Source organism: Electrophorus electricus, chromosome 24, assembly GCF_013358815.1.
Source record: "Electrophorus electricus isolate fEleEle1 chromosome 24, fEleEle1.pri, whole genome shotgun sequence".
NCBI lineage: Eukaryota > Metazoa > Chordata > Actinopteri > Gymnotiformes > Gymnotidae > Electrophorus > Electrophorus electricus.
In genome coordinates, this window is record NC_049558.1 from 767,501 (window position 1) to 795,000 (window position 27,500).

General features: G+C 43.6%; 3 protein-coding genes across 3 annotated transcripts in view; 2 read left to right on the forward strand and 1 right to left on the reverse strand.

Annotated features, from left to right (window-relative positions):
- Positions 1 to 3,495, reverse strand: part of slc39a5 (solute carrier family 39 member 5) — a 5,752-nt gene extending 2,257 nt beyond the window's left edge. Inside the window, exons 1-8 of the mRNA XM_027025826.2 lie at positions 3,476 to 3,495; positions 2,972 to 3,134; positions 2,488 to 2,714; positions 1,934 to 2,117; positions 1,435 to 1,612; positions 655 to 824; positions 310 to 429; positions 144 to 204 (exon numbers count right to left, since the gene is read on the reverse strand). Coding sequence (XP_026881627.2) covers positions 144 to 204; positions 310 to 429; positions 655 to 824; positions 1,435 to 1,612; positions 1,934 to 2,117; positions 2,488 to 2,714; positions 2,972 to 3,134; positions 3,476 to 3,495 — 1,123 coding nt within the window. The remainder of the gene's footprint in view (positions 1 to 143; positions 205 to 309; positions 430 to 654; positions 825 to 1,434; positions 1,613 to 1,933; positions 2,118 to 2,487; positions 2,715 to 2,971; positions 3,135 to 3,475) is intronic.
- Positions 3,496 to 4,934: 1,439 nt separating this feature from the next.
- Positions 4,935 to 16,784, forward strand: rnf41 (ring finger protein 41). Its single transcript, XM_027025824.2, has 7 exons — positions 4,935 to 5,096; positions 7,583 to 7,676; positions 12,190 to 12,305; positions 12,747 to 13,018; positions 13,279 to 13,414; positions 13,677 to 13,780; positions 14,092 to 16,784. Exons 3-7 carry the CDS (start codon positions 12,216 to 12,218, stop codon positions 14,444 to 14,446), a joined length of 957 nt encoding a protein of 318 aa, XP_026881625.1. The 5' UTR covers positions 4,935 to 5,096; positions 7,583 to 7,676; positions 12,190 to 12,215; the 3' UTR covers positions 14,447 to 16,784.
- Positions 16,785 to 17,810: 1,026 nt separating this feature from the next.
- dgkaa (diacylglycerol kinase, alpha a) overlaps positions 17,811 to 27,500 on the forward strand; it is a 27,217-nt gene continuing 17,527 nt past the window's right edge. The window contains exons 1-7 of the mRNA XM_035522337.1: positions 17,811 to 18,035; positions 24,498 to 24,593; positions 24,805 to 24,881; positions 26,436 to 26,550; positions 26,634 to 26,708; positions 26,799 to 26,848; positions 27,149 to 27,223. Coding sequence (XP_035378230.1) covers positions 24,518 to 24,593; positions 24,805 to 24,881; positions 26,436 to 26,550; positions 26,634 to 26,708; positions 26,799 to 26,848; positions 27,149 to 27,223 — 468 coding nt within the window. The 5' untranslated portion in view covers positions 17,811 to 18,035; positions 24,498 to 24,517. The remainder of the gene's footprint in view (positions 18,036 to 24,497; positions 24,594 to 24,804; positions 24,882 to 26,435; positions 26,551 to 26,633; positions 26,709 to 26,798; positions 26,849 to 27,148; positions 27,224 to 27,500) is intronic.

Consider the following 27,500-nt stretch of genomic DNA (forward strand, 5'->3'; position numbering starts at 1 on the left):
AAAAAATACATAAGATGTCAGAGTGAAGACCTCTATGAACATATTTTGTAATGAACAATCTGAATAAACTTCATCAGAACTAGTTTATTTGTTTACACATATGCTCACGTGTGTCCTGCGTGCCCTCCTCTCCTAAAACTCACCCTCCAGTGCCTCCATCTCCCTGACTGCTTCTGCATCCTGTCGCTTCTTCTTCTTTAATTTCTGAGTGGAAAATTTCAACCACACACAAAAAAGTCAAACATTTTTTTCTGCCATTTCAGAGGTAAGACTGAAGGGGCGGAGCCTGAGTGCTGAAATGGCCCTTACTTTGGAGTGTCGCCTGAGGCCCAGACCACTTTCAAACACAAAAAGAAAATAGAGGCCCACTAACACGCCCAGGCCCTTCAGAACTGCGTCTCGGTGGTCGCTGTGTGGCCCAGAACTGGCCTGAAAGCACAAGTAAACAACCCTGTTAACTACACATAGCTGCATCTACACCACATTCTTCAGGAGGAATATGTTTTTAGCAACACAAGGCATTAATGAGTGTGAAATACATGTATCATTACTTATTAGTCTCACAAGACACACCAACATCCAATATCTAACAATTATCAAACATTTTACCAAATCTTTACAAAACACAGAATGATGTTCTGGTTATTCACCTACATGGGGCAGTAGGTGCAGCAAGGCATCACCACAGAGCGTGCCCACTGCCATGGCAACCAAGGGGCAGAGGGAAGTCTGGAGGGCAGAACGTGGGAGCAGGGGTACCAGTGCCAGGGCACACAGAGATGGCAGACTGATCCCAAGCAGTGCTAACGAGGCCCAGCCCAAAGCTAGACGAACAGAACATATACAGAGTCTGGCTTTAGTCTTTAAAGCTGATTTGATTAGCTTTAGGATCACTTCAGCTGCACTGTCCTTACACCACGCTGGCAGTTACTTAAATGGTTCATCTAAAAGCATAAGAAGCCTGCATGAAAATCCTGGGCTCTATATCAGCAACTATAAATAACAGGGTTCTTCCTACTTGTCAGTTATTCTGTATATGAAGGGTGGGCTAACGGTGTCATGCCTATGGAGGAAGGGGCGTTAGACAAAGGTCTGGATGGTGAGTGTGGGATTGAAGGGAGGGACTGGCTAAGTGTGACAAGTACGCAAGAACTGTGAAATCAATGACTGCACCTTTATACTTTATGTTTTAAGATTTTAATCTGCATGTAAATGTGATAAATTCACTTTAATGCCCGTTTTTAAAATCTGCATATTAATTTGTCTGAAATACTGTTACTTTGATTTAATCTTTAAATTTGGTCTCAGTGATGCTTCCTGTTCAAAGTTTGTCTGGAAGGCTACTTAACCTGAGCATAGCACCACAATATGCTCTTGTCAGATGATGAAAATATTGGCATTTCTGACAAAAATCTACATAGAGTGGCTATTCACCTTTTAGGAAGGTTATGCTCTTTTTGGCATCCTGTACGTCAGACTCTGCATGGCGAAGACACACGCCACTGTCTATCTGGTAGAGCAACGCAGGACACAGGAAGGTGAAGTGGGATGGAGTGATGTGAGGCGCCTGGCCCAGACCAAAGTTCCACAGCAGCTGGGTGACGTTTAGACACTGGAGACAGAGGCAGCAAAGAACACATCAAAAGACTGATAGGCAAATGAATGCCACCTGATTAACTTAAGACACAGCGATTACATAGGAGGCTCCAAAACTTAACAATAAACTTTACAAGTCTACACAAGAAAAAAAAGAAGCTCTGTCGATCTACTCCACAAACCTCAGACAAAGTCAAGTAAACAGTTCACAATTTACATTCTGGACTGCACACCATAACACATCAACAGAACTTTGATCGACTGATAACTGGGGTATCAGGCATGGACTTTGATCATTATAAAGGCTTCCTCTAGAAGAGGCAACAGCTACACTTACATTCTCATGGATGTGCTTCTTTGTCAGGTGGTCTGACAACATGGACAGACCAGCCTGCCAGCCTGTTTCTGCAGAAGGAACAGACGTAGGTTGCGATGAATCCCCCACTCCTGCTGGTCCACTGGCCACAGCGTCAGTTACTGTATTGGACATTTTTTCTTTTGGTCCAAATGTTTCACTCACACTGTGTAGGGAAATAAATGTTTACACATTTATATAGAAGGTTCTGCAATCCATTGATAAAAACTAAACAAAGAAGCTCAAAACTAAGGCAGAAAGCAGTATAAATGTAGTAACCACCAACCTTATCAGAAGGACTGATGAATTACAAACACATGACAGGTATATGGTTAAAGACTGCAGCAAAACAGTTGCCAGGCATGGCATGTGCTAGCCATCATCCAGTCTTATCATTATACAGTTATACATTATACATTATACAGTTTCAGACCACAGGACCACAGTTATATAGTTTTATATTATACACACACACACACACACACACACAGCCCAAGAACAGTACAGTAAATCTGACCAGCTGATGGATATCCTACTTGTTTGATGGTTCAGTGCCTGTGGCCTGGTGCGGATGATGATGGTCGGCACGTGAGCGAGCGCGAGAATGGGGCGGGCTGGGGGACGCATGCCTCGCCATGCCATGTCTGATCTCGAGCACGCTGACTTCCCCGAGCCCGAGACTGCCCAGCATGCTCTGCAGACCTTCGTAGGTCAAAGTACCATTGGTGCCGTACTCCAGGAAAAGGCGCTGCAGATAGTAGCCCTTGCAATATGTGTGAACAATTAAACATACATATATTGCATGTTTGGGGTTTTTTTCCTAATCAAAGAACACAAGTATTTTCAAGGCCGATAAAGGTGTGCGGGAGCCATTTTTGACGGCTGCCCCGAACCCAAGACTGACTGAAATGCAGGCTTATTTCAGTACAGACACGAAGGCTAAACGCTACTGATTTGAGTACTTGCATCCCAGTGTAAAATACTGACCAATTCATTAAAAAATAAGATATAAATAAATACCTGTTCTTCAAAGGCTTCGTCTAGGTGTTCTCGTGCAGATGAGTCTAGGTCTTCCAAAGACTCAGGATAATGGGCGCGAGAGTGAGTGACGGATGTTTGCGTGAATGAAATTCCAACTAAACTCGAATAAACGTAGATCACGAGCATGCACTTCACAGACATCCTGAAGACAAGCAACCAAGAGCTGCATTTTAGCAAAATATTTGAATTTGAAAAATGATGTTTTTAAATCAAAACTAGTCCCGCGTTAGGAATACTCTATTACAAAACGGAAGAATCTTTAGTAGCATTAAGAAAGTAAAACTAGTCTCGGTTCAAATTATACAGAGAAATCGCTGAATGGTGCTTTTAAAAAATTGTGTGGAGTTTTTAAAGATTTTTGTTAAAAGATTTGTAAACTTGTATTGTAAACTGTTGAAGTAAGATTCAATAAAATGTATTTTAACCTACCCGCTTAGATCGAACAAACAGTTTTTAATTGCCTAGCACGCAGACGCTCCTTACCCGAAGTTCCGCTGCTCCATGCTGAGCCCAAATGTGATTTACCTTGTCACGAACTTATTTTACCTTACACCAGCAGACATTACTCAGAAGTGTGAACTCAATGCCACTTGAGGAGGCTGTAGTTAATGTTCACACTGTCACAAAGTCGGGGGGGGGGGTCATGCAATCACTGCGGATTGATTAATATCGATCAGCTTTGTTTCTTCCCCTTAATAAACAAGGTACATATATATAAAGAAACCCATGAGGCGATCCAGCACATAACAGCGGGATGCAAGATGCCAGCAAGCAGAACGTACATGGAACGCCAAAACCAAGTGGCTGGTGCAGAATACAGAAACATCTGTGCGAAGTACAGGCTGGAAGTTCCAAGGTCTAAGTGGGATACAACCCCAAAGGCGATGGAAAATGACCCTGCTAAGATCCTGTGCGAATTCCAGATACAGACAGACAAGACGGTTATGGCCAACAAGCCGGACACAGTGGTGGTGGATAAACAACAGAAGAGGGCTGTAGTGACAGATGTAGCAATCCCAAGTGATGGCAACATCAGGAACAAGGAACACGAAAGCTCAATAAATACCCAGGGCTGAAAGAAGAGCTGGAAAAGATGCGGAGGGTAAAGGCAACTGTAGTACCCATGGTAATCGGAGCACCAGGGGCTGTGAGCCCAAACAGAGAGAGTGGCTCTAGCAGATCCCAGGAACAACATCTGAAATCTCTGTCCAGAAGAGTGCAGTCCTGGGAACAGCTAAGATACTATGCAGGACTCTCAAGCTTCCAGGACCGTGGTAGAGGACCCAAGCTTAATGGGAAAAGACTGCCAGAGGGTGAGTGGGGAATTTTTATATATATATATATACACACACACAAACACACACACGCTATATATATATATATATATATATATATATATATATATATATATATATATATATATATATATATATATATATATATACGCGCGCGCGCGCATGGAACCCTTTCCACACAGTCTCTGTTGCTGTATAGTAGATCAGGAACTGCTGTTCTTACAAGTTGTTGTTTACTGGGGACTTCAGGGTGAGATTCTTCTCTTAACACCATGCTGCCAATCTTTGGACTTCATCCAAAGTTGTGTTCATGAACTTGATGCAGGTGCTGGTGGGATGGGGAGGGGCACAGTCATGAGTGTACAGGAAATATATGATTTCTAAGTGACAGATAGGTGGCTGGTTGGATGGATGGATATGTACTGAAAGTCAGCTATGTAGGTGTGCATGCCAAAGTTGGAGCTTTATGAATTGACTCTTCTAACAGAAAACAAGTAAATTAAGATGCCGTCTGAGGCAGACCGTACTCCTAATATGATTGAATAGTAAGAGCATTTGGTCTTTATTAGGGTAAAGTAGGCTCCTTTTATGTGATCATCCTGGTGTCATTCCTAAATACCCCCCCCCCCCTTCCCGGTTGCGTAGCAGCACGACGCGTACAGTGAAACATCCAACTCTAAGGGACGGACTTATAAGTGACATCCGTTTAGCTAAGGAAGAAAAAGGTGTCGTTTTACAGACGAGTACATGAACGTGTGGAAATTGATACAATTTCGTCCACGCTATAAAGCATTCGGCTACTGGAACAGGTACTGTAGCTACACCGTGTGATAGCTAGCTGGGTAACATGATCTGAAGGCTAGTATAGGTCCAAACTGGCACGGATGGTAAGCTAGCGGGCTAACCACAGCAGTCAGCTGGCCGTGGTAGCGAGGTGTAGCTAACCTAACTGGGTCAGGAATCTAATGACTATTCTGATTACCTGTACAGTTAGTTGCTCCGATAAGTAACGTAACTAGTTTGTGTTTGGTTTCGATGTAAGAAGGTGCTCTGTGAGTTAGCCCAGACTATTAGCTGTCCAACTAGCTGATAACCTAGATAGCCACGTTAGCATACCGCTGACGCAGATGCCAAGCTAACATTAGCTGGCTAGTTAGTTGTCAAAGCTAGCTGAGCTAACTAGCTAACGAACCTGAGCTTCCTAACTAGGTTGCAAGTAACCAAATGCACGTTACATTATTCCAAATTCTGAATAACACTGGCTTGCTTCGAGATGCGTGCTGTAGTGTAACTAGCGAAGTGATACGTCCAGTAGCCAGCTTGCTTAGTAAATTCATCCTTTTCGTAGCCAGCTGGCTAACTGTGCTAGCTAGGATAGCGGACGGCTTTTAAAATTAACTAGCTAACATAGCCAGTTAGAGAGCGGTTTATCTCTCTGTGTTACCGGGTCACAATAAAACTCGGGAGGTATGTAGCTATGTAGGCAGATAGCGGGATATCTAATTATTCATTTGTAACGTGCTAATACATTTACTCTAGCTAGGTTTCCAGGAATAAGTGATACAAATTAGCAAGCATATCTAATTAGCTAGCTAACTACTAGAATAGTCTAGCTACATGGCGAGTAGGTTTGTGGTGTGCCTCTGGAACATGCCAAGAATCCTTTTAAAAGTGAAACCCCACAGAATTGTTTTGATGACTAATGTATTTATTACGGTCTGCGTGTTTTAGCTAGCTGCGCCAAACTGGGGTTCGGAAGTTGCAGAGAAATTAGAAAAGCATGTTGTGTTCTTGTCCAGAAATATACTTTTGCCTTTATTTCTAGATAGTTGGAATTGAGACCATTTAGTTTTGTGACCACTGATTTTTCGAAGGGGAACAGTAAACATGCAGTTGTTGCATCTCTGGTTCTGAATCTGTGGATGAAAGCATAATTGCTGAGGTAACATGCACTTTATATTGTATGTGGATAGTAAAAATACTGAAGTATTGAATATGCAGCGGGGGTTCCACACCCCTTCAGGTAACCGAGAGAAGGTATTTAACATTCATCAGATTGCAGGATGCACATTCTAATCCTGCCTGCCTTTCTTCATGTCTGTGTTGCTATGCTGAAATTAGGTCACCACCATGGAGAGGGGCACCCCTCCCAAATCTCTGATAGGCTGGCAGATGGGCAAAAAAGAGCTGTCTCTCACGCAGAGGATTCCCTGCTGTTTAACCCTTTCAGCACAGTTACATACCCTGGCGATTCTGAACCAATCTGCAGTCAGGCCATGGCATTTGCCCTCACCCATCTGTTGTTTCAGTTGCTAGCTAAGTGGGGAGGTTAATACTGCTGAATCAGTATGGCCCCAATACACAAAACCTGACTCAGTCCACACATCTGCTTTTGTTTCTGAGTAGTAGTGCAGACTAATCTGTGATGAGTAGAGAACGTCTGCAACATCTTGGCATTTTGGCTAGTTTGTGCCAAAGCTGGAGCTGTTGGGGTTGCATGACATAGCTGAGCTATCTCAAAATAACAAGAAATATACTGGGTAGCTTTGTACTTGGTAGCTGCTGTTGTGGTTTGTTGTTTGTTTTTATTTATATATATATAATATAATATAAGTAGAATGATTCATAACCATAACCTGAATATTTTTAAAGTTGTCATCAACTGGAGAGAATCGATGAAACCTAATCATGACTGTGATTACCTAGTTTTCATCAGATAAAATCACACTTTGATTTGGCCTGTAGCATGCCAATTCCTCTGTTTGGCTTTACAGACCTGTCTGCATCAAATCCTGTTTACTTTTTCTTACTAATAACAAGATGTTGTGACAATGCCAAAGTGTGATTTTTATCTGATGAAAACCAGACATTCACATTCATGATTAGGCTTCATTTATTCTCTCCCGTTGATGACAACTCTAAAAATATTCTGGTTAAGGCCCCCCCCTTAAATAACAGTGAATTAAATGTCAGACTGTTGGTTATGAATCATTCTATAATATATTTTGTAACCTAAAATGTCTTGCTATGACTTCCATTTTGAATGACAGACTTCATTCCTTCCTAAGCCTTTAAGGGTCTGAATTTCCTGTTTGTTTAAAGAACATATATGGGTTGACCTTAATAATTGCTAGGAAAACAGAATGCACATAAGCTCTGAATAGTTTATAGAGAAGGCGTTCCATTAGTAAACAAGTGCTGAGGAACTGCCTAAGCCATCAGTAAACTGTCAGACAGATTCAAAGTTTGCTTTTTGGCCTGCAATGGATGTTTAATGTAATGCTTTTTCATTTAGGGAACATGCAGTTTTCATAGGATGCTTCTCTCTCCATCTGACTCATGAAGAAGACTGGTTGTCCAAAACAGTCTGATGGTAGTACTTGAATGAGGTATGAATTTTTCTCCCTTTGTGGGCTGTGTGCTTTGAATGTTACTGTGTGCATATTTTAATACATTATCTGTGTACCACTGAAAACTCAGCCCTGCTGGTTTCATATTGTGGCATCAGTTGTAAGTTCCTTCTGATGTCTGGTATTTAAGGGTGTGTTTGTGAAGCTGCAAATTTCACATGCTGTATAAATGAATAAATTAACTGTGAACAATCACTTGGTGTTTGAGTGCTGTGCAGTGAGGTCTTCAGTTTCAGATGAAGCCCAGAGCAGATGTTCAGGTTCATTCAAAAATATAATGTCTTCAGTATTCCACATTAACAAATTATAGCTAATGTTAAGATGGTCTGGAGGATAACTAATATTAAACTGGGATCACAGAAATAACATTTAATATTTATATTATATATGTGCACTAATTAATTAGAATAACCTGTATACATTAATGACACAGTGTGAATTCGAAGTTGATCTGAAGAAATGGCAGTCAGGAGTAATAAGGAATTTTACTGGCCTCAGAACAGCCTAAGCACAGTTTTCTTTCTGTTATAAACTGTTTGATGCGTTTTGTGGTATTGTTTTTTTGGTCGTTTCATCCCTCTGTGCTAGCTGTATGTAGGAGTCCCTACAGAAGAACACCATGGCTTTTGTACTTTACGTACCCTCCAGCTGGATGCGGTGCCAATGCATTCATTCTGGCACCTTCACCTTCTGGCGTCTGACATTCTGGATTAATGCCTTTGACAAACACTATTAACAGCTTTTGAAATGTCATTTTGCCATTCATTAGGTTGTTAATTAGCCAATACTTCTTGCTTTTTTCCCTTCAAAATCTAATTTTATCCATCTCCTAGCCTGTTAACTCCAACAAATTGTAATATGGTAATGGAATCAACATATTGCTGATGGCTGATATATTTTTGAGATGTAAAAGGATATGGACACGTACTAGATGTTCATTAGCTGGCGTTGCTATCAGGCATTGCAGTTCTAAAAGCTTGCAGCCGCTCTGCCAGGGCCGATCCCTGTCTAGCATGCTATTAACATATTGCACTCATAGTGATGATGGGTAGAGTGTCCCCACACTCATTTTTAAACATCCAGACAAAATAGAAATGTATACATCAGGATGAGGAAATGGCGCTTTGTATCGGAGTGCACAAATGGCTAACCCAGGTGAATTTTGTCCACATGCAACATGACTGTGTATCTGTCTAGTTAGGATTGGGGCTATCTCTCATTTTTGGTAGGCATGCTTGCAAAACTTCATTTTGTAGGTGGGGACCAGGGTGAGAACTGTGTAATAAGCAGCACATGTTTTTGGGTCCTGAATGAAATTCTGGATAAGTTGGGGCCATAATTACATATTTTGTTCAGCTCTATTGTGGAAGAAGCGATATGCCTTAGTAATGAACAAAGATGTCCTTTAAAAAGAAAAAAAAGGTCAGAAAAGGGAAGTTTTTTCTTTTTTTAGCGTATATGAGTGTGTCTTTGGTTTCTTTCCTGTACTGGGTTGTATTATCCTGGCCTAGACACACCCAGTGACAATGAAAGAGGGACAATGTCAAGAATGCAGTTCAGACAGACCTGAGCTCTGTGCCGTCTGTTTAGTAGGACGCTTGTGCTAGTTTTCAAGTCTATCCTTGGACACGGCACCTTTCTGCCAGTGTGCTCTTTATATTGAGGTTGAAACGCAAGGCCATTACTTTGGATTGATGCACATTCAAATTGTGTTCTTCATAAGTGTTGGGTAGAGGTTGAGAGAAATTCCACCCTCACCACAGAAATAGGCTGGCCCTGAAGTGTGATCTCCAGTGTGTGCCACTTAAGCTTAGAGCTGCATTGTTGAATGCTACAGTGCGCAGAACAGTGTTCACAGATCACAGGTATAGAACATCAGTAATCTCATGCTCAGCTGCTTTAATAACACATGCTCCACTGGATCTCAGCCTGAGAGCGCGTCTTTGATAGCGGCAGGGAGAAGGTCACTTTTGTACAGGAACCACTATCACATTACCAGCCTGTGCACCCAGCCATTGAAGTGATGGTGGGTTTGTAACAGGGCTCTTGGAGGTCTCCATCAGCTGGACTGGCTGCTTCAGACAGCCCTTTCCAGAAGAGATGCACTGATCGATTGACCGGTATCTGTGTGGCAGGTTTTCTGCATCATCGGCTCATGTAACCTTTTTTGTTTCACATTTACAGTTGTGCACCATACAAGGGCGGCAGCGGTACAAACACAGCCACACGTCAACAGCACAGTACTTTTACTAACTTTAATTCAGAATTGAGTGTTTTCAGATCTTTAAACATAGCTCAGCTACTCATGTATTTGATAATGTGACCGGTGCTGTCGCATGTTAATGAGGATGTGTCCGATCAGTTGTGTTTAGTGCTACTTAGTAAACTTTAGTAAAAGAGTTTATCCCAATATAATGGAGTACTAATGAGGGAGTAGGGTTCCCGTTCAGTTACAGCCCTGTCTGCAGCGTGGACGTTCTTCACAGTGAGTGAAGAAGACAGCAAGCTTGCTGTTTGCAATACATGCACGGAGAAAGTAAGCCACAGAGGAGTAACTCTGAAAATGTTTGGAACAACGAATTTGAATAAGACCTTTAAAACAGCATCACCCCGCTAAATATGCAGATTTTGACAAAGCTTACAAAGGCAAATGGGTTAAAGCTGAAGCTAGTGAGAGCGCAGAGCCTGTAGCTCCTGCTGTCTTTCTTTAGCAATGAAAAGACGAAAGTCATAACAAGGAAAATCATGGAATTCATTGCATTAGATGACCATTTCCTGTAGTGGAGGATACAGGTTTTAGAAATGTAATGTATTACCTGAGCCCAAGATGCACAATGCCAAGGTGCTACCAGAATTGTTTAATCTTGTATTATGCCACGCAAGCAGCCTGCTGCAAGTCAATTCCATAGCAACAATTAGTTTTACAATGGACATTTGGACTGATCTAAGGTTGATGTCAATGTTGAGTCTAACTGCTCAGTGGGTGGACGAAGATTTTGAGTTGAAACAAGTGCCAGGGTCCCGCACTGCAGCAGTGTAACGGGTTAACATAGTGGTGTGAGATAATGCTAGAAATATAACCAAAGCACTGCATGAGGGCAACTTCCCATGTTTGCCCTACATGGTGAACCCACTACATCAGCTGTTGAGTAAGGATCTACTGCCCCAGTGGAAGATTATTGGGCATTTTAAACACTCACCCCTCAACTTTTCATGACTTCACAACGTCCGGGCACAGTTGGGTCAGTCTAAGGTGTTTGCACAAGATGGGATCGCACCTCCTATAAGCTACAGTCGCAGTTGGAGCAGAGACGTTCTCTGGGGAGCTCCCAGCCCCTTCAGCATGCATCAGTGGGGACTAACTGGTAATGCGATCAGCCTCCTCACTCCTTTTGATGAACTCGCAAAAAAAATCTCATTAATCGCAGCAGCCATAGACGTCATTCCAGCCACCGCTGCATTGGAGCAGCTTCTGGAGAGAAGCGCAAACAGGCCTTGGAGTGGGCACTGAGAACCATAATGTTGAAGGCAGAAGTTCCAGCAACTTCCAGAAAGTAGCTGCTGTACACTGTACAGCTACTCAGTGGTGAAGGTACTGGCCTAGTAATCAGAAGGTTGCCAGTTCAAGTCCCACCACTGCTAAGTTGCCGCTGTTGGGCCCCTGAGCAAGACCCTTAACCCTCAATTAGTCATTGTATTAAGTCATAATTGTAAGTCGTTTTGAATAAAAGCGTCAGGTAAATGCCATAACTTTTTTTTTTTTTTTTTTTTTTACATTTATGAGCTTTGTATTAGTAAGTGCTTGTATGGTGAACGCTCGCTTAGCTTGGATGGATTTGTGGTAAATGAGAGAAGAAATAGACTACCTGGTGACATGGTGCTTCTGCTTGTGAAGAAAAACTTTTTAATGTTCAGGTGACTGTATTAGGCCTCGTGGCTATTGACAAGGACATAAATGTGCTGTTTGTATTGCCTGGAGCACTTGCTTTCATTTGGAAAAGTAAAAAATATTGCTTTTTATTTGGAGGTTTGTCTTATAATCTAGTGCACATTTTCATATTTATGTAAGAAGTTTTGATTAGAAGAAAAGTTGAACAAAAATGTTTCTGTATGCTGTCATTTATAATTCTTAGAAAGAATCGGCCGGTCATGTTTAAAAGAAAAAATCGGAAATCGGAATGATGCAATTGGAAGAAAATTGCAATCAGTACATCCCTACTTTTACAGGAAATCTCAGAAGAGGCAATCATGTTCTGTACACAGACACATTTGGTTATTCATGAGTTGAGGTACATTGAAAATGCATTTATCAGCTGTGGTTATCTAACTGCGTCTCATTTCCCCTCATTTTCATACAAGATCTTACACCTGCAGAATGGCAACAATTGTGCAAGTGCGTTTGTTTAACAGTTTATTTTTAGATCAGCCCCAGATGGCCTCTTTATTGCTGCTTTTGACTTCACGGTGACGGTCTTTCCCCTTGTCTGGTCAGGTGTCAGCGGGTCCCGGTAATGTGCCATGGGCTACGACGTCACCAGGTTCCAGGGTGAAGTGGATGAGGATCTACTTTGCCCCATTTGCAGTGGAGTGCTGGAGGAGCCCGTCCAGGTGGGTTGCGCCCTTCCTCTAAACCAGAAGTTGTTGATACCAAGGTCATGGGTTCACTTCCCAGGAGAGCATGTCTGCTGTCATATTGGTTAAATATGTGGGTCTGCCAGATGCCATAAATGTAAAAGTCATATGCAAACATAGGCAAACAGCAAAGCTTTAACCTATTTTTACTGTAATTTATTTATTTTTTGTTCTGAATGAACTGATGAGGGTCTCTAAATATGACCTCTTGTAATAGTGTTTAACTGTTTTGCTGTAGGATGTTTAGGTTTGTCGTCTGTAGGATAGGTTGGATATCTGAAACGATGCATGAAAAGTCCTCACCAGATAAGGGCGTTTCTTGTTTTCTTCTTCATAAATGGTGTAGCAGTGAAGAACTGCAAGCAGTTCAACTTACACCCTAATCAATTCTCTCCCCCTCTCTCCTTCCTTCCTCAGGCCCCACATTGTGAGCATGCCTTCTGCAATGCCTGCATCACACAGTGGTTTGCCCAGCAGCAGATCTGCCCGGTGGATCGCACCGTGGTGACTCTGGCCCACCTGCGGCCTGTGCCACGTATCATGCGCAACATGCTGTCCAAGCTCCAGATCTCGTGTGACAACGCCAGCTTCGGCTGTACGGCCACGCTGCGCCTTGACCAGCTGCACACGCACCTCAAGGACTGCGAGCACAACCCCAAGCGGCCCGTGACCTGCGAGGAGGGCTGTGGGTGAGCTGAGCTGGGGAGGGGCCACAGTAGCCTGCAGCTGTGTGATTGGTTGCTGGCTTGATTTATTATTGTTATTATCTATCTAGCTTATCTATCTAATCTATCTATCTATTTATTTAAGAAAACATTTTAGAAAGAAATTGGTAGTAATAAATTCTAGTGGTATGTCATCCATGTCCAGGTGACAGACTCATAGCTGTGCCTGTGTGACGTGCTGGGGGTAGAGACATTTGCAGTATCATTCCTGTCGTCTTATCCAGGCTGGAGATGCCCAAAGACGAGCTGCCAAACCACAACTGCATCAAGCACCTGCGGAGTGTGGTGCAGCAGCAGCAGACCAAGATTGCAGACTTGGAGAAGACGGCAGCAGAGCACAAGCACCAGCTGGCTGAGCAGGTGAGACCCGCGAGGCTGGTACCAGAGCCCCTCACGGCACAGGTGTCCACCTCCTGGGGGTCCAAAGCCCGGCACAGTTTGGTGATGTTACACACCTGCTCCAATGCACCAAACCACCATGCCTGTGAACTGATGAGTTGAATCAGGCATGTTTGAGTAGAGAGATGGTCAAACTGGGATGAGCACCAGATACCTCGCAGGTCTTCGACAGGTTCCAGAAACACTTCTTTAAAGTTGTCTGATTTGGTTTTATTTTGTGCAGAAACGTGACATCCAGCTACTTAAAGCCTACATGCGGGCCATCCGCAGTGCCAACCCGAACCTGCAGAATCTGGAGGAGAGCATAGAGTATAACGAGATCCTGGAGTGAGTGTGGCCTGCCTGCTGTCTTTCTCGGCTCTGGGCTGGAACGCCCATGGGCGTACCACATGTCTCCTGTTTCTAGTCTCTGCTTGCTAAAATACAACTCTTACTTACTCTTTAACTCACTGTAAATACGAGAGGACCCGAAGGAGCCTTTTCTCATACAAAGCCTCCCTGAGGCTGAGAAAGGCACTTTATAAATAGAGCTATTATTTAAATAAAAAATTAGTATAATAACTCGATTTTGTTCCCTTAAGTGGAGATTCACAGCCAAATTGCCAACATGTTTTTGTTTCTGCCCCCTGTTGTTCCAGATGGGTGAACTCTTTGCAGCCTGCCCGCGTTACACGCTGGGGTGGCATGATCTCCACTCCCGATGCCGTTCTCCAGGCGGTCATCAAGCGCTCGCTCATCGACAGCGGCTGCCCGCTATCCATTGTCAACGACCTGATCGAGAACGCTCATGAGCGCAACTGGCCGCAGGGCCTGGCCACGCTGGAGACGCGACAGATGAACCGCCGCTACTACGAGAACTACGTAGCCAAGCGCATCCCAGGCAAGCAGGCTGTGGTAGTGATGGCATGCGAGAACCAGCACATGGGTGAGGATATGATCCTGGAGCCTGGCTTGGTGATGATCTTCGCGCATGGAGTGGAGGAGATCCTATAGTCTTACCTGTCTGAGGGGAGGTGCGTTGCCAGTTTGGGGGAGGAGTAGAAGACTAGGGGAGGGGTGTTTTGTGACTGAATCGATATCCCCCCTGTAAAGAAAAAGGGGAGAGAAAAACCCAACAACTTATTCATCCACTCGGATCCAATGTGACAGACCTGGCAGTCATTACCTCATATTTAAGGGAATTCTACCAACAGCGGAAGGAAATTCGTAGTATGAAGGAAGACAACCTATGGCTGTCCTATTCTTGTTGCCTTAAAAGGGCATTTTTACAAAAGGTGGACCCTGAAGAAAAAGAAGAACCAACCATGATGCTTAATCATTATATTATACTGGGGTGTATCATTGATACTGACAAACTGAAGAACCGTCTTTTTACCCATTTTGCCGTTCAAAGACTGATGAGAAACATATTCTCACACAATCTATCTGTAATGTAAATTGTCTAAATGATGTAATTTGTAAATATGGAAGATAAAGAAATATAAACATATATGCTATCTATTCTGGGTATGATAGAATAGTTAACCTTTCTTGCTGTCCCAGCTCTGTTGATTTGAGTCTTGCGCTTTCACCTGCTCTCAATATCGCCTTTCCCCTGACACCCCGTGTGGGACCACTGCACCAGCACAGCCTGCAGAATAACTGCATGTTCACCATGTGTAAGGGGAGGATTGGCAGCACCCGCGCTGGTGGGCTGTGCGTTATTCTGCAGCTCTGATTCCTTTCCAGCAGCTCATGACTGAGGCTTTAAGGCAGTGCTGACTGACCAGGCTGTATAAACAGATCTGTTGTCTGCCTGTTCTCTACAGGAAAAAACCTTGCCAGAGTACGTGTCCTATATTTTGATTGTGGTCAAATGCAGAGCCTTGTGGTGGTGGTGGTTGTGGGGCTGTAGCAACTGCATTTTGACTCTTCTCAGCCACATCTCGCTCTTCTTGATTAGTGTTCTAGGCTTACGTGGAGATGAGTGGCTCCTAAGATTCCGGTCGGATCAGACTGAATTCCTGTTGGGGTGCACAGAAGGTCACTGAAGCCTCCGAGGCCCCTGACCTCTCGTTCTTACTCGAAGGTGTTTGATAAAGACGATTTTGAAAATATATATGAACTGTAGAGGATGCAGCAATGGAGAAGAACAAGTATAGATCAGACAAAAAAAGTGATCTGACCTTAACCAGTCTGAAAATTTGAACATTTCACTATATGAATAAATTTCTGCAGGATGTCCAATCTTAGTCTGTGCAGGGACATTTGACATGCTTCACCTCAATACCACTTGAAGTGTTTTTGTTTGTTTGTTTTTTTGGGGGGGTGACTTGTTTTTATTTTGTGCAGTTGATTCTGCTGTTCAGGAATAGTGATGAATTTGAAAATTTGCCTATTTTTGTCTTGATATTTTTGTTGTACATACTTGGTTTTAGAGAGGGTCTGACGTGACTTGTGTTGCCATTGTCTTTTCTCAAGCAACCAAAGTGATATTGTGATTTATTATGATGATTTCTGCAAAAAAAAAAAAAAATCATAGTACCATGAACTTTCATGTCCAAATAATGTATGCGGTCTCCTTCATTCTTGTTTAGTCTTGAATGCTCTGCGTGTCATTTACTGTAACTACACAGACGTTCCCAAGTACCAGCTGAGTACCTTAATGGGCAGAGAATATGACTAGCAATATCCAGCATGAGCAGTCGTTGATATGGGGAGAAACATTGCTGCATTATCGCAGACTTTGCCTTAAGAACTGCGTACCTGTGCAACCACACTATGTTTTTTTGGTTTTTTACATTTGTTTTTCTTTTGTTTGTTTGTTTTGTTTTTATGTTGTCCCATTACCCCCTAAACCTGGTTATCCTGCTAATCATGCCGTAGCTTGCATACCTACTAGCCTGCAGCTCGAGCTCCTCTGCTGGGTCTCTTGTGAGCTGAGTGAAGTGTGTGAAAGTACCATTCTGGTACATCCACTTTGCCTGATTTAATAGAGCATAATGCCTGTACTTCCTCGTGAACGTGCAGGCATTGACGCCCACTGCACTTTGGTTCTTTTTTTTTCTTTCTTTTTTTTCTTTTTGTTCTTCTGTTTTTTTGTTCTTCTATTCTCCCTTAAGAGGCACTGATGCATTCTGCCACAGCAGACCCAGGACTTGCAAGACCACATAAACCCTGCAGGTCTAATCTTGCGACATTCTTGTCATGTTAAGAGTGAACTATTTAAGAGTCAGTGACTTCTTGCGATGTCTTCTGTGGACGTGATGCTTTTTCCTCCCTTGCTCATTGTCTTTATTCTGGCTTTTGTGCTGTGGGATATTTAATAAACAGAAATGTTTATTTCACAACACACCAGTTTTTTGCTGATTTTTGAAATTTAATTTATTTTATTACTTTTTTATGGTGACATGTATTTCACTTTCAAAGTACAAGTTACAAAGACCTAAGAGAATGCAGCTTAGAAGACACTGACCTGATTTGGTCTCCTGCTGCTTGGCGGTTCTTCCCCTGTTTTACCACAACATGGCACCAAAGTGCTGCTCTGGCCTTTTCCTAACCATCTGCTTTTCTACAACTTCCTGCCATTTGTTTTTTTACAGCAATGCTCAGACAAAGACGTAACAATACTGACAAGGTTTCATGATCTTGGCATAAAACCAAATATGTGTACATGGCATGCGACTTTCTTTGTATTCTATTGCACTCCATTCTGTCTAATACACTCATTTTTAGCTTGCAGAAAAAGGCACAACACTCTGTTGTTGGGTATTTGCTTTGGCCAGCCTGTTCTCAGATGGTTGGAGCCTCTGGAATTCCAGTGTTTGGTGAACATTCTGTCTAACCACAATTCTGACTGATCTGCAAACAGAGAGTGATTTCTTGAGACATTGATCTGAGGAATAAACAGTCTAAGGTCAGGAATTCATGAGTTTTCTTTTCCTTGGGACATACAACATGAATTATGAATAAGAGTTATTGATATAACTTATAGCTTACTAGCAAATACGAAACATTCAGTTTAAGAATAGACTGCTGTAATAAAATGTGTATTAATTGTTTGAGAATGGTCTAGTGGCTAATCGTACACGGTGATTATTTTGAGTGGGCCCAATAACAAGGGTTTAGAGTGTGTCATAGTGCCTAGTTGTGTTTTTTAATATTTAAGAGACGACCAGAAAATTTCATTTGTTTACAGATAGACTTTTAACGGATGATATGAGAACCTAGTTATAGAATAGTAATTCTTGTAATTGAGAAACGTCGACATTTCGCAACGTGATTGTATTTGTAGAGCTCCGGTCCCCCTGACGAGTGCTGCATGAGTGCGCTTCACTGCTGCTGGACACGCTCACGCACACCAAAGTGCGCCTCGGCTTCTCAAGGCGGTGCTATAACTTGGGAGTGTCAGATGGGCGTTTTGACATTTTTTTACGCCATTCTGCAAACCCTTCAACTGAACATTTCCTCCCGATCGCCGCATTTGTCGCTTTGAACTTGTCTTTCGTCGGCGAACTAACTTGTACGTGTGGTGTATGAAGACCTCCGTTAAATCGTCTCTCGGTATCTACTAGGACGAAGCAAAGCCTCCAGAGGAACCAAGGTAAGGCTTTCGATCGCTACTGCAGGAAATTATATCCCGATATAATGTGTGGGCACCACGCTTCAGCATGCAGAGATCTTCTGCATATTCGTTCACTCTGGGCGAGCTGACATTTCTAGGTTTGCTTACTGTAAAGTCAGGTTTGGGGATAATTTGTTTTCTAAAGTCATTTAATATAGGTTACTTTAGCATGTTAGCACGTCTGATGTTCTGGAGATGTAAATAGATAATGTAACACGTCGTGGGGTTTACTCCGTTCAGACCTGTTTTGTTTTTCGCGGTAGGAACAGATTATTTGAACTGGCTCTGTCAGTTATAACCGTCTGCAAATCAATGTACAATGTGCTAATGTAGTCTACTCGCCTTTTTGTACCGTGAAATTCATGTTAACCTTTTGTGCATACCAGTTTCTGGGAACCGTACGCATAGTTGCTTTCAGAAAGTGCTTTCGTTTGTTGCTTTGTTAACAGACGGCCCAGCTCATGATCCAAACATTCACACAGGCTCCTGGAAAGTAGATTTGTGTGTGTTGGCGTTGTGTGGGATTACGCTTCACTCGGTCTGTAAAACAACACAAAAATATGGTTTTTAGTTTTATTTCTGTGAAATTTATCAGTGGTTTTCTAAGCATCACTGAGTTCTTTGTATGCTGTCACTGCAAAGATAACCAGCTCTATCTAAAATAAATGAAATATTTTCAGAATATCCTTGTCACAGAGGGAGATGGAAGAATTGCTCTGCGCACTGTATTAAGAGTTAACCAAAATGTATGTAGGCTATAGACTGCTATTTTTAATGAGAGTGTTTATTTTTCAGAACTGCTGTAGCACACTGAACAGCAGGCTGAGTGAATCAGCTAGTTTGGAAGTGCAGTAAAAGTTTAAGTTCTCCCCATACTCTTCCGCTTTGAGTTTTTAACTTTAATCTGTTTACAAAGGTCAAGTCTGTTTTTTTTTTTTGTTTTTTTTAATATTCTTGGTAGTCGTCATTTGAAACATTTATTATTAGAAAGTCTCCCATGACGCCCCGATGTGCTTCATTCTTACAGCATCTTCATGGCGTTCTTCCCAACATTTAAATCTCCGGAAAGCCCTCCAAGATATTCTGACCACATTTAGGACATTTTGATGACCTAAAACGGCTTAATGATAATAAGGTTCTCTGTCTCTCTGAGGAAGTGAGTCCCAGACTCTTCAAAAATAACAGTGGTTTTCCTAACCTATGGATGGCTTGACCAATTCAGTCACGGTTCCCAAAAAAAGGCACAGTGGAAAATCGGACCTTATTTGGGACAGTAATCAGTCCCAGAGATGTTTCCCACTTGCTTGCGGCTGCATGTGATCTTATTATATTTCTAACATGGGAGCAGAGATTCTGGATTTAGCAGCCCCCCAAGACTCTTCAAATCCCTACAGCTCCTACGCAGCCACAGTGCTGCTCCTAATCTGCGCTTTTAAAAGTCTAATCAGTGTTGTGTTCAGAGCTCAATTACAGTGCAGTTGACCACTATTATTCTTCTCAACTGAAATATGTAACATACTAATGAAGTAATCTTGAAGGCTTTTCTAAAAGGCTTTTTTAATCATGGCATCGTTTAATAAATACAGTGTAGCACGTCGTACTGACAATCAGGAGAGATCTCATTTTCTTTTTTGTTTAACCTTTTTCCCACTTAATTTTTTCTTGCATTCTATGGGTATTGCAAATGTTATGCAGTGATAGTGTTTGACATTTCGAATGCAGCCTATGAATAAAAGAATCACTCAACAATCCTTTAAGTTTGTACAATGAAGTATGTGTGATACACAAGGCTACGTAAAGACTTGGAGGCAGGTTTTTTTGTTTAGGTTTGAAAAGAAGTAAATCTGTCTATCTGTCTGTCTAAATGCCTTTAGTGAAGGAAAAATCTTCTTTAAAAGAAATAAAAAACATTATACTTGCGTGAAAAATAAACCTAAAGCGTACAGTACACCAGGATGATCTGAGAGGGTTTACCACAACATGCAAACTGCTCGTAAGCCTCATTACATGCCTGGCCCTGTGTTGCAAGGGAGGACACCCAATTCCTGCTGATGTCTCTGGACTGCAGGCAGGCAGTCACTGATTGCATAAAACATGACGTCATTACTTAAATATTTTGTTCATTTGTTCGGTTACGTATGGTTGTCTGTCTGATTCTTTACAACAGCTGACATCTGACACCGTAGTCATAGTCATTGTTTCATTTCAAATATACTGAGCTGCACTACAGAGGCAAAACAGATTTTCTTTTGGACTGCACTTTACATGTGTGGACAGGTCAATGCATAAAGGAGGGAACTGCTCTGGAGTTTGTAGGAGTTCCGTTTTTATATTCCACCTGTTGTTTGGTCTTAATTATGATCATACTTGTAGTGTGGGATATTATATACGCACAAAAATGTTTATATTATTTAAAAGAACTGGAAGACTGTGATGTTGCCAATTATGTCAGAACATATAAAGACGTTTTAGTACTCAGTTACGTGCTAAGTTGCATTAAAGCAAGAATCAGCCAACATTTTCTAAATAAACGTGTCGAACTATATAGAACCAGGCGGAGGACAATCGGTCTGCTTGGAGACGTTGAGTGTATTTACAGGATGGCCTCGTTCCTGGTGTTGGTGGAGTGGCGAGCTTCGTCAGCTCCAGCGCCTGCTCTTGTAGGAGGGAGCAGAGCACGGTGCCGGTGCAGCCCGTGCTGCTTTGCATGCTTCCGTTCGCGGACAGGAGCGGGGCTGAGCGTGGCGCGAGGACACTTCTCGGCAGTTACGCCACGCAGCCCTGGAGCGCGAGGACAGGCGTGTGTGGCGCAGAGCTTGCGCGCAACGCGCTTGCAAGTCCTGGCGTGTTTGTGGTTCTTCTGCGACTTCGAACGGGTTTCCTCTTGTCACGCCGAAACGGCCTGTTTTTAATATAACGCACACAGCCAACAAACCCGAGGCGTTCGACGCGCTATGATTCACTGCAGCTGTTGCCCGAGTCGTTGGACGTTTGATGGTTGTTGCTGTCTGTCCAGATGGACTCTGTGTGTAGTCGGATAAAACGACGCTATTAAAATATTCGATGTTTTTTTTTTTTAAATAAAAAGTTGGGAGTACAGTAAAATAATCACTGTATTAAAGATTACAAAAACGTAATCCTGAAGGTCACTTCCGGTCACACGCCGTCACAATCACACACACAGTCTCTAAAGGAAAGTGCCCTTTAATGAACATGGAGTCCCCTCCTTCACATAGATGAATCATGCCTGTATGTGCAGGTGAAATGCAAAGGCCATGTGAGTGAGTGTGGGCGTAAGCAGGGGAAGACCCATAGCCTCTCTCTCTCTCACTCACTCTCTCTCTCACTCTTCCTCTCACTCTCTCTGTCTTTCTCCAGTTCCTTTCTGTCAGTCACCCTTGGCAACGCTCTGACGAAACCCAGCTGGTGGAGAAACTCTTTCCATAGTGACCAGGCCTGTCTCTCCTTCTCCCTACCAAGCAGATGTAACCTGAGTGTTCCCTCACAGAATCACACAAGACTTCATTTGATTTGACAGAGAAAATGTGATAAACAACCCAATAATCCAAGGGTGGGGGCACACTAGCTCAGATGTGGAGATTAACTCAAATCGTTAATAAAGAGTGAGTTTTGCTTTTCACATTGTGAGGGTGGGCTGTCTTCAAACAATACTGAGCAAACAACTGTTAAGATACAGGGGGATGGCTATAAGCGCTTAGTAAAGGCTGGGAAAAACCTTTGACCGTGAGCTCTCGTGTGTTCTCTCCTAGACAAACACTTCTCATATCCAGCATGGATCTTGAAGATGTGGTATCTCCAGAGTGCTAAGTCCTCTGCTTTACTGAAAAGGGTGTGTTGGATGGGGTGATTGCATTAGAGATAGTTTCCGTCAGGAACCACAGGAGTCATAGCACTCAGTCTATTGGTCAAAAGGTTTCACCAGACCTTGTTGGTGAGTAGTAATGTTTTCCCCCTCAACCCTTCTTAATACAGTGCTAGAAGCACATGAAGGGAATCTCCAACCTCTAAGCCTGAAGCTAACCACTGCAGTAGTACACCTCCCTGCTGTCTCTGACAGGCACAGATCACATGTCCCTACTACCTGCAACATCTTGTGCCTTAAGCTCCTAAAGACGAAAATGTTCAGAGTGTCACAGTGTTCTCTCCCACATGCACATGCAGGTCGCCGTGAAATGTCACATAGGAATGCTTCCAAGATGGGAGTATATGTGAGCATGTTGAAAAGACTAGAAGCACACGTACACTCCATGGGTCTTCTGGTACAAATTCATACATTAACATTCATGAACGTTTGTGCACATAATCTAAATTGTGTCCACCTGTTTCACTGCTGTCAGAGCTAATCCGATATCTGATTATAACAGAGTGTGCAGATGTGGAGGTTTCTTTCAGACACACACACCCCAGACTGGATCTTCCCATATTGTGTGGAACTTTATTTTAAAGCTTGTTTAAAATGTAGTGAGTTTTTCTTCAGAGTGGACGCTCTACCCGCAGTCTCACTGGACTCTTAGATTAGTGTGAAGTTTTTCACCATGACTGTGAGGAGGGACCTAGAACAGAATCTGATAAATAATAATTAGGGCAGAGAGAGAGAGCGAGAGCGAGCGAGAGAGCGAGAGACAGGCAGGCAGGCAGACTGGCAACCCTCATCTGTCACTCACACCAGTCAGCAGATCGCCCTAACAAGCGTAAAACGAATAAAGTCCTTCAGGAAATGTCAAACCAAAGTTCCCCATTTCTGCGAAGCTCACAGTCTGTGTACATGGCCCTGTTTTCCATTAGTCCCTTATTCAGATGTTAGAATGAAAGACATTCTACCAAAGTGCTTAGTACAAGGCGTGTCTTTTGGTTTCCAGTAGAATATAAATAGAAATGTATTACTGGTGTGCATTACAGAATGTCTTGAGACATTCATGGCTTGCATCCCCTGCATCTTTTGACCCCTCTGATAAGACAAAACCGGCACAAGTAGCCCTCTTATGTCCTGTGCTAATTCCACCCCTATACTACTGCCGCCTGTATGGGAAATATGTTAACCCTCCCCACCACCCCGCCCCGCCCAAGCTCAGTGGAACAGGCCATACAAACAATGCTGCCTGGCAGCAGAGCTAAACAGAATTAAGCAGGGCCGCCGTGACCCTTTATTAGCGTCCGTGACATGCTAGGAGTGGGTGTTCGCTCCTGACTTTTCAGCAGTCTGCTCTACTGCAGCAGGAATAGGCTGAAAGCTGTCATCGACAAACCACGCACAGCTCCTTTCGCTAGTCACACGACGTGAGCTACCTGCTTGGCCTTGTTCTCGCTGTTGACTGAAATAAATAAGCTGTCCTCCTTTCAGGCCCTGGCTACCGAGCTTCTGAAGTCAATCTTGAAGTGTCAGTTCAATTTATTAAATGGGTTCTTTTTAGAAGGTCCCTAGTTTGTCTGTTGAACTAAGTAAATATTAGGAAGCCGGAGAGACGACAGTACTGATGCTGTGCTTAAACAGGTCACCCATTTCAATCGCAATTAGGTTCCAGCTGCTTCTTTTTGAAGTTCCCTGGAGGATTGGCCAGCAAGTGAATCTTTAGCCTGCCATCGTCCTGCCATGTGTCCCTGGACTGTCCTGGGAGCCAGAAGCCTTTTATCATCGCCAGACTGATCCATTTCCCATCACAGATGCGCACGCACACACATGCATGCACACACACACACACACATGCACACGCACACACACAGATGCACACATGCACATAAACACGCACACACACACACACATACAAACATACCCAGTCTGCAGAAGGCAGAGTGTGAGTCTTAGTGTGACCATCAAGCCTGTAGTCCATATCCTCATCTGGTCACACAGAGCCACACAGCAGAGTCATTCCCACACTCATTTCCCACCATCACCAACACTGAATGACTCTGGTTTCCATACACATGTACTTTCAAAAATATGTGTATCTGTATCCTCAGGCATTACCAACATTGATCCTGTACAAACTCCCATTTAGACTAAGTATTAACAATTCCCGATATACACTGTTGCTCCTGCTTATATAAAGTTGGCTCTTTAACTGTTTTTTGTTTTGTTTTACGCTGCTTCTCCTGCTAGTGAGGAATGTTAAAGTTGCTGACTCATGCTGGTGTTTGCATTTTCTTTTGTCTGACCAATCATTCAATTTGCAGCATCATTGTGTCTTTCATTTGCAAAACCTACACACAAGCCTCTCATATGTACATAGTCTTTACCAAGGATTTCAATTGTGTGTCAGGTTTAGGACCAGAAGTATAATCAGCAGGATGGATTCAAATCATGATGTTGAACTACATCTCTTACATATTCCCACCTTCTCTCTCTCTCTCTCTCTCTCTCTCTCTCTCTCTCTCTCTCTCTCTCTCTCGGTTTTCTACTTCTCCCCACTGGGTGATGGTAAGGTCCCGAGGACGTGGGCGTGATGTCAGCCCCTGCTGAGCCCGAGGGCAAGGAACTGAGTCCAGTGGACTTTATCCAGCTGCAGCAGTACATAGACTGTGAGTGTGGAGATGCCCACTCACTACTTACTGTGTTGTATGAACCTCGCAGCCACTACCAATATGTGTGTGTGTGTGTGTGTGTGTGTGTACGTCTGTGTGTTTGGAGGCTGGAATCGTCTGAGTGCTGTACATCAGTTTTGAAACTTATTGGAATCTCAAAGTCTCTCTCTCTCCCTCTCTCTGTTTTTATATGTGTTTGTGTGCACAGACTGCAGTTTGAAGGTGAAAGATGTGCTAAGAGAATTCGATGCAGATGGCCAGCTGGCCCAGTACAGGCACGGGGAGGTGAGACAATGAGCTGCCAATGTTGAGCGTTTCACACATCAGCTGCCCTTCTGCTGTGCCAAAGTGCCACACAGGGGGACTCATGTCTGCACTGTACCTTTCCCTGTGTGTGCACGCACGTCGCACGCATGCTGACTCCTGCGAATGTCTTCATGCTTGATCCTCATGACACATGAATGAGCTGTTTACACGGGAACTATTTGGACACAACAAGTACACTGCCCCATTACAAATCCATGTAGTGTGTGGGTGTGGCTCTGGCTGTACCAGCCAGTGCTCAGAGACTCTTGTTTTGTAAACTTGTCCAATCGCAAGACTCCTGACGTGTCAGCTCTGGTTCCATCTGACTCCATTAAATTTAACTTTCTCATGCTTCTCATGACAAAACTGAAACAAAATGTGATCTTTGCAGCATATGAGCTCACATGAGGGTGTGTGTGTGTGTGTGTGGGTGTGTGGCAGGGGTCAGGGGGTCAGGGGGTCAGGTGTGTCTCAGGGCATAGCTCATTCTAGGGTGTGTGTGTGTGTGTGTGGCAGGGGTCAGGGGGTCAGGTGGGTCTCAGGGCATAGCTCATTCTAGGGTGTGTGTGTGTGTGTGTGTGGCAGGGGTCAGGGGTCAGGTGGGTCTCAGGGCATAGCTCATTCTAGGGTGTGTGTGTGTGTGTGTGGCAGGGGTCAGGGGTCAGGTGGGTCTCAGGGCATAGCTCATTCTAGGGTGTGTGTGTGTGTGTGTGTGGCAGGGGTCAGGGGTCAGGTGGGTCTCAGGGCATAGCTCATTCTAGGGTGTGTGTGTGTGTGTGTGGCAGGGGTCAGGGGGTCAGGTGGGTCTCAGGGCATAGCTCATTCTAGGGTGTGTGTGTGTGTGTGTGGCAGGGGTCAGGGGTCAGGTGGGTCTCAGGGCATAGCTCATTCTAGGGTGTGTGTGTGTGTGTGTGGCAGGGGTCAGGGGTCAGGTGGGTCTCAGGGCATAGCTCATTCTAGGGTGTGTGTGTGTGTGTGTGGCAGGGGTCAGGGGGTCAGGTGGGTCTCAGGGCATAGCTCATTCTAGGGTGTGTGTGTGTGTGTGTGGCAGGGGTCAGGGGTCAGGTGGGTCTCAGGGCATAGCTCATTCTAGGGTGTGTCATAGCTTTCCACTTCTTTATCAAGTCAGCCCAGGTGTCCTGAGGGCTTCAAAGTTTGACTGGTTTCACAGAAAGAGGACATCTATAGTGCTGAGGGAGAGAACTGGGTTTGGGTTTGTAGTACAGGCCCGGCGGGACCACTTACTTGCCTCCTCTTGGGAGTTCCTGTGTCATCGTCCTGTTTCTCTGAACTTTCTCATACGTCAAATGCTTCAAAAGAGCCAGTTATTGACTAAATAAATAAAATACAAATTAAAAACAAACAGACCTGTTTAGTATTATGTGTAACATATCACAGCACTAGTAGAATATCAGCATGCATATCACAACAGAAGCACATGCACGAGAGAGACAAAGAGTTGTGTGTGTGTGTGTAGAAGAGAAAGCTCACCTGTTGCTTTATAACTGAGCAGCCGCTGCGTCTCATCCTCAGTGCATCGGTGAGGATGGCTTCCGTCTCTTCCTGAAGACGTATCTGGAGGTGGAGGAGTTCCCAGCCGACCTCTGCCAGCGCTTGTTCAGATCCTTCCAGACCACCCCCCAGGCCCGTGAGTCTGACCTCTGCCCTCTCAGACACTGATCGCCACGTTGGCCGTTCTGCTCACGACCTCTGTTCTGTCCCGGCTTTAAGGAGAGGTGTGTCTGAAGGACGTGTCCTGCTATTTCTCGCTCCTGGAGGACGGACAGCCCAGAGACAAACTTGAGTGTGAGTCCAAACTCATTTTAACATGGCCTTGTTTCTGTAAGCTCGGGGGAATGTGGGGCAAAGATCTAAATTGCATCTCTCTTCCCACAGTTGCCTTCAGACTTTATGACAGAGATGGCAATGGAGTTCTGGACAGTTCGGTGAGTTCTGTTTGGGGTTGTTTAGTGGTGTAATAACAGAAGACGTTAAAAGGCCTCCAAGTTGCTTATCAGACATAAAATAGATACAAAAGGTACATGAACCAGTCCAAATCCACATTTGTAACTAGACAAACAGTTGACCTTTATATTGCGGTTTTGTAGTTTGGGATTCTGGTATGTGTTTTTTCATCATTTCTGATGAGCATTTCAGGACAAATATGTGACCTCATCATATGTTTATGAATAATGAGGAAAGACTGTTAATCAGCTTTGTACAATCTCCTTCTGCCCTGATGCTAGGAAGTGGACCGGATTATTGCACAAATGATGCATGCAGCGGACTATCTGGGCTGGGATGTGTCAGAACTCAGGCCTGTGAGTTCTCCTGCCCATGCAGGTGTTCTGTTGGTTATGAGGGACATCCCTTCATAGTATGCAGTATCTTTTCTGGCCTTGGTGCTGGTGTGTGATCACCTCTCTAAGTCTGCCAGTGAAAGAAGTAAATGATGATGAACAGTGAAGAATGTTCTCACTAAAGGAACAGCATTCCTGACAGCAGCATAACAATAGAACACATTTCATTTATATACAACTGATTTTGTTTTTTCCTCAAACATTATTAGGGCATTTTATCCACATCATCTATACAATC

Bases quoted from the DNA above. Each gene is read 5' to 3' on its own strand.
- rnf41 (XM_027025824.2), top strand. From the start codon at position 12,216: ATGGGCTACGACGTCACCAGGTTCCAGGGTGAAGTGGATGAGGATCTA. The intron at 12,306-12,746 runs GTGGGTTGCGCC...TTCCTTCCTCAG, and splicing joins TGCTGGAGGAGCCCGTCCAG to GCCCCACATTGTGAGCATGC. The intron at 13,019-13,278 runs GTGAGCTGAGCT...CGTCTTATCCAG, and splicing joins ACCTGCGAGGAGGGCTGTGG to GCTGGAGATGCCCAAAGACG.